The sequence below is a fragment of the Muscardinus avellanarius genome, assembly GCF_963383645.1.
Source record: "Muscardinus avellanarius genome assembly, chromosome: 14".
NCBI classification, from domain to species: domain Eukaryota; kingdom Metazoa; phylum Chordata; class Mammalia; order Rodentia; family Gliridae; genus Muscardinus; species Muscardinus avellanarius.
The window spans coordinates 8,961,945-8,971,764 of record NC_137800.1 but is presented as its reverse complement, the minus strand read 5'-3'; the positions used below and the strand labels follow the sequence as shown (position 1 = coordinate 8,971,764).

Genomic DNA, 9,820 nt, shown 5'->3' with positions numbered 1-9,820 from the left:
CTGAGCAGCTCTGCGCCTCTCTGACACTTGAGAGTCTGGGGATTCATTTGAAAGCACCACGGAAAGATCTCTGATTGACCGCATCCTCCACGTTGTGGAGTTGAAGAAACCGAGACCCCGGCAGCGACGTAGGGCTGGCTTCTCTCGTGACCCACACAGACCCACAGGGCCCCACACTTGGTTTAAAACCCTGCCCGTGCTGTTTTGAAATCCTTCATTTTCTAACAAGGGGCCTCCCCTTTCTTTTGTTTTGCATTGGCCCCACAAACTATGTAGCTGGGGAAGAGACGAGCTTAGGACTCACAGTTAGCTGGGGGACCAGGGATCCTGCCCTGAACACGCCCCCGCCTCTCTGCCGCCCCCTCCCCTCTGGCCCCTTCTGCCTGCGCATCCTCAAGGCCTCCCAGTGTCTTGGATTATAACTTGCTGGGATGAGCCCAGCAAGTTATAATCAGCCCGGGAGCTCCCTGGCCAGGCAGAGGGAGCCTTCCCCACTGAGCTCCGGCTCTCTGGCCAGCCTGCCACATCTCTGGAACTCTCCCCTCCTGGGTTGGCAGGCCCCCGGGCACACCATTACCAAAAGGCTCTGGAAAGCTGGAGCCTGCGGGCCGTGGGCGCCCTGGATGCCCTGGACACGACAGGGCCGTAAGATACAGTACATTCTCAGCATGGCTTTGACTCCACTAACTTTCCACACAAACCCTGGAAGAGAAAATAGCGAAGGCAGGACGGGCAGGGCCAAAATCCCGTGGGAGGAGGAGGAGAGGGCCAGGGTGAGTAAATAGGAGGCGTGCCCATGGAGCCGCGGGTGTGTCGATGTGTCGCTGGGTTTCAGGGACCTCCTTTGTGGGGCGAGGAGGCAGAGAGAAGGCCCAGCCCTGATCTCTCGCCTCCTCTCCAGCCGCCTCTCCAGCACTGGCCATTTAAGGCAGCTCTTTGGAAACCCTCAGTGATCTCCCGTGACCCCCCAGGACCCCTCGGGGTGCAAAGGCCAGGGCTGCCTTCCCACACACCTCCCTCCCCAGCAGCCAGGAGGACCCGCCACCTCTACCTGAGATGGAATCGGCAGAGCAGACAGTAAATATTTGGCCTTTGGGATCTGCGGAGTGCGAAGAGCCAGGGTTTTTCTCACCCAAGTAGAAAAAGCAAAGTGCCCCTGGAGCTGGGCTATGGCCCCTTCCAGAGAGGCCCTCCCCCGAGAGCAGGCTGGCCTGGCCAGCCTTCAGTCACATCTGTCGGCAGCATTACGGTCCCTGCGCAAAACAAACATGGTGATGTGATGTTTTGTGGGGAAGGGGCGTTGGAGGAAAGCGTGCTTACACAAGCAAACACACCAGTGGCCGAGTGCCAGGGCCCCCACTTCCAGCAGAGCCAGCTCCACCCCCAGACCCCTCCTGCCTGAGAGCCAGGCAGCCAGGCCTCCCAGGCAGCCACAGCTTTTGATGTAAGCTGGCACTTGGTCCCACACACGTGTAAGCCTAAGGGGCGCGCAGCTGCCACCAGCCCCTTGGTGACAAGCCCACCTTGGAGCTTCCTACCCCTTGTCCAAGCCATTAACACCTGCGTCCACCCCGCCTGCAAGAGGGTCTAGATGGAAGAGCCCTCCCAGAAACCCAAGGGGCAGCCTGGCTTGCCACGAAGATGCCTGATTTGAGAGCCAAGGGTGTGGGCTCCATTCCCGGTCCTGGCATCATCCCTCTCTAGGTCTCAGTCTCCTCCTGGGTGGTCCCTGAGGCCCAGCAACGCTGGGTCCCACCGCTACTTGGGGAGCAGAAGTGAGTCCGTGGTGGGTGTTGGGAAGAGAGCTCACCTGCCCGCCTGCCTGGGACTGGGCTGCTTCTGAGCGCAAGAGGAGTGACCAGGTGAGGGGCAGGCAGAGACAGACAGGGGCTGTGGAAGTCCAGTTCTGTGTCTGCCCCACGGCTTGGCTGGTGAGACTGCATCCACTCCTGAGCAGGCAGGCCGGGTCCTCTATCCCAGGCCTCCAAGTACTAGGAGAGCCCAGGCCAGCAGACCAAAGCAGATGTCGCAAGTGAAAAAGCCACCACGGACCAATTCAGGGGCCTCTGGGGTCACGGGGGCTTGGCGCTGGAAATCAGCCCTGAACCCTCAGACATCCTCACACATAGTCACCCTGCCATCCAGCTGGGGTAGTTTTAATAGCAGAAGACTTACATCCCATAGCTGACTCGGGAGAGGGAAACGCAGTCTGCAGTAGGCGTTGGTGGACAGCTTGGCAGCTTCCAGGGACAGGCAGCTGTTCTGGGTGTTAGAATTGGCACCCAGGACAGAGTCTCTGCCAATCGTACATACCGCCTGTGTTTGATTATGGTGTGTGTGCGTGTGTCCCCTAAGGGCCATCTCAGTCCTGTCACAGACCAGCTTTATTTCTGAGACAAAGTCCCCTGCCTCCTTGGGCCTTGGGCCTCTCATCTAAGTAGGCTTGCCACAGGGCAGTACCAGGATGCGAGTTTCACGAACATGGTGCCTCTGCCCACCTCTTCCCCGGCAGTGGGAGTGTCGGTAACATTTGTTCAGTGTGAGTGCTCCACTGGGCTGGATCCTTGGCTGCAAGGATCATACCATGGTACCCTCAGGACCTAACAGGTATCTGATAAAGATGCACGTTTCTGTTTAACATTTGTTGGCCAACTATCAGATGCCAGAGTTTGCACGTCTAACAGCCAGAGAGATACACAGAAGAGCTCACTGCTGTCCTTTGAGGCGCTTACCCTCTGCTGGGACGCGTAAGATCTGTGCCCAAGTCATTCAAAGGAGACTAAAAGTGTCGTGGTACAAGGGGTCCCCAGGAGAGCACTGAAGGTGCGGTTGCTTCTCTCCCTTGCTTTTCTTCTGCGTGGGCCCTGGCTCTTCAGATGTGGACTCCGGGTTCTTACTCTTTCCCTGAACAATCTCTCCAGTCTCATCAGTGGGCTGATGGTACCAGCCGTGCTTCTCGGCCCCTGCCCCACACCCCCAGCAGTGCTCTACCTCTCCTGCTGGCGATCCACAGACACCTTCTTCACCTCCACCCGAACCCCAGAGGGCCAGCTGGTTATTCTGGGATGTCGCCCTGCCTTCCTCGGTCAGCCAGCAGGTATGGAGTACCTGTGTTTGGGAGGAGATACATCAGCAGAGACAAGCTCAGCACACTTCAGACAAGAAGTGGCTAATCAAAGCAGATGGTACCAAAAACAAAAACAAAAACCTGAATCCCTGGAGGGCGGATTCAGCAGGAGTCCCCAGAGAGCCCCTGAGCTGTGCAGAGAGGCTTCAGGGAGGAGTCGGAGGGAGGAGGAGGCTTGGATCAGGTCAGGCAGGAGAGACAGGAAGTGGAGTTGGGCATTCGGTCTCCAGGGAGGTGCATACTGGTGATGGGTAGAGAAATTGGCCCAGAGTTCCGAGTTTTCCAAAAGAAACTGAGAGCCATAGGCCAGGGTAGCTTAAAGGGCTAAGGGCCTCCAACTGTGCCCTGGTGGTCACGAACGGCCCTATAAGGGAGTGTCCGGAAGGACTGTTTGCCCTTCTCCCTAAAGACATCGTCTCAGGACTTTAGCCCACGTTGGGAAATATCTACTTTTAGAGAGTGGGAGGAAGAAAATGTGTCTGTGAAGGAGCCAAGAGGAGCGGTTGGGGATGCAGGAATCAGAAGAGCATTGCCGTGGAAAGCGAGGGGACTCCAGGAGAGAGGAAATGGTCCACGCACTAGAGCTGACCTCCAGAGTTAGCCTGGGATTGGCTGCTTGAGAGAAAGCCAGGTTGCGGATGGGGCAGAGATAGAAGCAATGACAAAAAGGACCTCGGGTTTAGGATGTTTCAGGAAAAAAATAAAGAGGTAGACAGGTGGAGTGAGAAGTAGGGCCAGTCACGAAGGGACTTTCGAGGTTGGGGTGGCCTGTGTTCATTTGAAGGAAGAGAAAGCAATCTCTGTATCACGGCCCAAGGAGGGAGAAAGGACCCGCACACAGGCCCGTGCATTCCGGACTGCTTTTAATCTTTGCATCATACATATTCATTCTTTCAAAAGAATTTAAAAATTCAGGAAAGGGAAAACCATTCACATGCAATCCTACCCGTCAGAGATAATAGAGCACAAATTGGAATGCACATTCTTCCAGAAATTTTGTGTGTTCATTTACACGTGGACTCTTTCCACACCTCACATGGGCGAGATGATACTGTCCACTTTATTCTGTGTTTAAAAAATTAAGCCAAAGAGGCTGGACGTGTAGCTTAGTGGTAGAGCATGTGCTAAGACTAAGCATGTTCAAGCCCCTGGTTTCCATCCCTAGAACACGCACACACACAAAAATTGGACACGGTGGTCCGCGCTTGTAATCCCAGTGCTTGGGAGGCTGAGAAAGGATGATCGCAGGTTCAAAGCCAGCCTCAACAACTTAGTGAGACTGTTTCCCAAATATGAAATAAAATTGGGCTAGGGGTATAACTTGGAGGTAGAATGCTTCAATGGGTTCAATTCCCAGTACTAAATTAATTAATTAATTAATTAAAATACAAAAGTCCTTTAAAAAAAAACTTGTAAAAATACAAGCCGGGCTTGGTGGCACATGCTTGCAATCCAGCATTCAGGAGGCCGAAACAGGAGGATCATGGTTCGAAGCCAGCCTCAGCTACCTAGTGAGACCTTGTTTGCAACTCAGTGAGACCTTGTTTCAAAAATAAAGAATAAAACCGGGCGTGGTGGCGCACGCTTGTAATCCCCGCGCCTGGGAGGCTGAGACAGGAGGATTGCACAGGTTCAAAGCCAGCCTCAGCTACTTAGTGAAGCTCTCAGCAACTTAGTGAGACCCTGTTTCCAAATAAAATATAAAATAGGTCTGGGAGTATAGCCTGGAGGTAGAAAGCCTCTGTGTTCCACCCCCAGTAACACACACACAAAAAGAGGAAAGAATAAAAAAACAGGGCTGGGGGTGCAGCTTGCAGGTAGAATGCTCCTGGGTTCTATCCCCAGTACTGCAAATAATAATAATTACAATAATAATAATAAATAAAAATACGAAAGTCCCTTAAAAAATCTCTTCCTTTTCTTGTACTGGGGATGGAACCCAGGGATATTCTACTGTGAGCTACAACCCCAACCCCTTTTATCTTTAATTTGAAACAGGGTCATACTAAGTTGCTGAGTACCTTGCTAAGGTGCTGGGGCTGGCCCTCCCTGAATCCGTAACCCTTCCGTCTCAGCCTCCCACGTACTGGGATCGCAGGCCTATGCCACCATGTCCAGCTAGGTCTACATTGTTTTTTATTTTTTATTTTTTTGAAGATTTATTTATTTATTTAAAGCAATTTTTATTGAAGAATTTGGAGGGAAAGTTAAAAATATGGAACGCCTCACGAATTTGTGCGTCATCCTGGCGCCGGGGCCATGCTAATCTTCTCTGTATCGTTCCAATTTTAGTATATGTGCTGCCGAAGCAAGCACTTTTTTGAAGATTTAAAGAAGTTTATTAAAAAGATAGAAATACAGAAAATAGAAATACAGAAAACAGTTACAGCCCTATGCCAAAATAGCATGAGGGGGGAGGGCGGCCCGGGCCAACTCACCACTCCCCCTACATTATTTTTTAAATGGTTGTGTAACTTTCCAGAACAGGACTCTACAATAACTTACCCACTATGGATAAGTGTTGAAGCGATTCACATTCTCCCTTGGGTTTGCTCCAGCACCCAGTGATCTTCTCTACACTTGCACATGTGCCTAACTGCATAATTATCCTCTTAGAAAAAGTTCCTAGAAGGGCTTTTCAGAGTCAAAGGGGGCACCCACTTGTAATATTGGAATGAAGTTCCAGGCTGCCAAGTGCAGCAAAGGGTCTCTGTCTCTGCATCCCCTCGACTACAGTGATCTTGGGAGCTAGTGGAAAATTAAGGATTTGGGACCCCTCGACTCCAGGTCAAGGAGCCTCAAGTTTCAACAGTAATGGCACCTCCATTCATGTTGCTGGCAAGAGGCAGGATGAAAAAATAATTCAGTCCAGCGATGTCCTCATCCAGAACAATGCTCCCCAGAGGAGAGGTATGTCCGAAGACTGGTCGTGGGGGATTACTTAGATACATTTTTTTTTTTTTTAGATTGGCAGGAAGTGCTGTGGTCACAAAAGTCTGAGAAGCATAGAATTAAACACAGATTTAAGTAGGCTTTTTGTTTTTCAGGACTTCTCAGAATGTTTACTATGCTAATGTTACTGCTTGTGATGGCATATGTAGCATTTTTTCCAACTTACTTTCTCCCAAAGGACATCTTGGAACTCCTGTTCCACAGGGCTTGTTTTGAAAAATAGATTTCTTGGAAGTTGGAAATGGGTCCTGGTGACAGGGGTTGGGATGTGGCAATAGATGGCAGCAGCATTTGGAGAAAGATAGCAAAATAACCCTAATAAACGGCCTGTTGGCACACGCCTATAATTCTAGTCCTTGGGAGACGGAGACAGGAGGATTGCAGGTTCAAGACCAGTCTCAGCAACTTAGTCAGACCTTATTTCAAAATTAAAAAATTAAATGTCGGGCATGGTGGCGCACGCTTGTAATCCCCGCACTTGGGATGCAGAGGCAGGAGGATCGTGCAGGTTCGAAGCCAGCCGCGCTGGCTTAAGAGATCCTGTTTCCAAATAAAAAAGTATAAAAATAGGTCTGGGAGTGTAGCCCGGAGGTAGAAGGGCTTCCAGGAACCCCAGTACCACCAAAAAAAAAAAAAAATTAAATTAAATTAAAAAATTAAACACCGAGCGTGGTGGCGACTTGTAATCCCCGCGCTTGGGAGGTGGAGACAGGAGGATCGCGCAGGTTCGAAGCCAGCCATGCTGGCTTAAGAGACCCTGTTTCCAAATAAAAATATAAAAATGGGTCTAGGAGTGTATCCCGGAGGTAGTAGGGTTTACAGAAACATCAGAACCACCAAAAAAAAAAAATTTTTTTTTAATTAAATAGGTCTGGGGGATATAGCTTAGAGGTAGAATGTCCCTGAGTTCAATCCCCAGCACGAGAGAGAGAGAGAGAGAGAGAGAGAGAGAGAGAGAGAGAGAGAGGAGAGAGGAGAGGAGAGGAGAGGAGAGGAGAGGAGAGGAGAGGAGAGAAGAGAAAGAAAGAGAGAGAGAGAGAGGGAGAATAATTCTAATAAAAAGGATCTGTTGCTACTTGAGCACTTCGTGCACCAGGGACTTTTCACTCAGTGTCTCACTGAATCAGCTCAGCTGCTCTGAGAAGCAGGGGTCTTCCTCCTGCCTTACGCACAAGGATCAGAGCTCAGAGAAGGGACACCAGGTGCTCTGGGAGAGACTGTGCGGTGAAAACAGAGTGTGCGAAGCTCGAGGGACCAGAAAGGAGGCAGAGGTCAAGTGGCCGGAGGCTCCCAGCCTCGCATCCCACGGGAGCAAGGGGTCCCAAGGAGCGGAGCTAGGCTGGCCCTCCGAGGGCTTCAGTGTGGATGTGCTGAGAGAGTCTGCAGTGAGGGGCCCAAGCTCTCTTCTCAAGCAGAGGTGACTCCACCCCTAGAGGGGTCTATTAGAAATGGGATGAGCAGCTGGGCAGGGTGGTGCACACCTCAATCCCAGTGCTTGGGAAGCTGAGACAGGGGGATCGCAGGTTCCAGGCCAGCCTCATCAACTTAGACTCTCAGCAACTTAGTGTGACCCTGTTTCAGAATTAAAAATAAGAGCCGGGCGTGGTGGCACACGCTTGTAATCCCAGCATTCGGGATTTTGAGACCGGAGGATTGCGGTTCACGGACAGCCTCAGCTACTTATGCCCTCTGCAACTTAGTGAGAACCTGTTTCAAATAAAGAATAAGAAATGGGGCAGGGGGTGTGACTCGGAGGTCAAATGCCCCGGATTCCATCCCTAGACCCGCAAAAAAATAAATTTAAAAATAAAAAGGGCTGGGGGTGTAGCTCAGTGGCAGAATGCCTTGGTTTCAATCTCCCATGCAGAAAAAGAGAAAAGGAAAAAAAATGGAGTGACCACTGGGTGTTGTCCCAGTGACCAGGACTGCTCCTGACACTTCATGGCGAAAGCAGATACGCGAAATGCCTGGGCAGAGTAGGTAAATCCTATCTAATGAAAAATCACCCCCCCCCAAAAAATGCCAGTGGTGTCCCAGTGAGAAAACCCAGGGGTGTGACAGAGGGAAGTCATTTAAGAGAAGAAAGGTTCAGGATAAAGAGGAAATTTACCCCCCAGCTTCGCGATTACCGAGAGCACTGTGGAAGGCAGCAGGAGGAGGATTCTGAAGGAGGTAACAGGGACTTGGAGAGGGGACCTCTGTCCCAGGAAGTCACAGATGTAAGAACAGGGACCAAAAACTTGAGGCAAGTTTGTGGAGAGAGTGGCAGGACCAAAGAGTCAGCAGTGACAATTTGCTGAGCTGGAGAATCGGAAAGGAAAGGCCCCACTTCTTTGGAGCCGAGAGGGCAACACGATTCCCACCGGAACACAGAAGAGCCCGCAGAGGAAGCGGCGGAGGGGGCGGTGGGGGAGGGCCCTAATGAAAACAGTCTTGCAACCTAATTATAGCATTCTCCAACCCTAAACTATAGCTGTGCAGCTTTAAAGATAGCATGGGCTCCCGAGAAAACTCTGGAATCTTTACTTTTCCTGATCCAATTGGCTGTTTTTAAAAACCCACTCTTGTGAACTCCGCTGCAGATAATCATCAAAATATGTTTCTTGAAGGGCCCGAAGAAAGACCTTTTATTCAATTCCTCGAATCTCTCCCCCTCGCCGGCTCGGAGGGAAGAATGCAGTCTCAGAAAGGCGAAAAAGTAAATCAACCACACATTTTTTGGGCAACCCAAAGAAAGCCGGCATCCGCGACCGCAGATGAGTTAGTGATTGGTTAGCAGGTCCAAGCTGTTTTCTACCCCCAGAAGGAGAGGTGAACCAAAATCAGCCCCGAGAGTCGGAGGCCTCCCGGAGCTCTGAGCCAAGACCTGCACCTTCAATCAAACCACCTAAGTGGCTCTGTTGGGAGGAGAAAAGTCTTTTAAAAAATGGAATTCCTCTTCTGTGGCCGTCCTTCAAGTTGGATATTGTAATCTAAGGTATGGGAGGGACAGAGGCCCCTTCAAATCTTCAGCCTTGCCACTAGTTTATGGGTCTGGACCTTCAACCCCGGCCTTCAAAGGCTATTTGATTTTGTGTTTTTTCCAGGCATACTTACTGCCTGTGATTTGGGCACAATGGCTTCATGAAGATTGGTATCTGGCTGTGCCTTTACTGCTAACCCAGGGGATGGCTTGTTTATGAAAGGGACTGGGGCACTTAGCAACTTAGAGACCCTATTTCTTTTTCATTTTTTCTTTCTTTCTTTCTTTTTTTTTTTTTTTTTTTTTTTTTTTTTTTTTTTTTTTTTTTTTTTTTTTTGGTGGTACTGGGGTTCCTGGAAACCCTTCTACCTCCAGGTTACACTCCCAGACCTATTTTTATATTTTTATTTGGAAACAGGGTCTCTTAAGCCAGCAAGGCTGGCTCCAAACCAGCACGATCCTCCTGTCTCCGCCTCCCAAGCGTGGGGATTACAAGCGTGCGCCACCATGCCTGCCCGGCTAGAGACCCTATTTCAAAGTACAAAATAAGCCGGGCGTGGTGGCGCACGCTTGTAATCACAGCATTTGGGAGGTTGAGACAGGAGGATCTCGGTTCTCAGGCAGCCTCAGCTACTTAGTGAGGCTCTCTGCAACTTAGTGAGACCCTGTTTCAAAATAAAGAATAAAAAATAGGGCTGGAGGTGTAGCTGGGCTGTAGAATGCCCCTGGGTTTCATCCCCATTACTGCAAAATAAAATAAAATAAATAAATAGCGCTGA

At 50.5% G+C, this 9,820-nt stretch overlaps 1 protein-coding gene across 1 annotated transcript in view; it reads left to right on the top strand.

The window, feature by feature from the left end:
* Positions 1-2,481: 2,481 nt before the first annotated feature.
* Positions 2,482-9,820, top strand: part of SCARA3 (scavenger receptor class A member 3) — a gene marked incomplete at both ends in the record, with an annotated part of 34,148 nt that continues 26,809 nt past the window's right edge. The window contains 2 exons of the mRNA XM_080710200.1: positions 2,482-2,539; positions 5,915-6,037. Coding sequence (XP_080566326.1) covers positions 2,482-2,539; positions 5,915-6,037 — 181 coding nt within the window. The remainder of the gene's footprint in view (positions 2,540-5,914; positions 6,038-9,820) is intronic.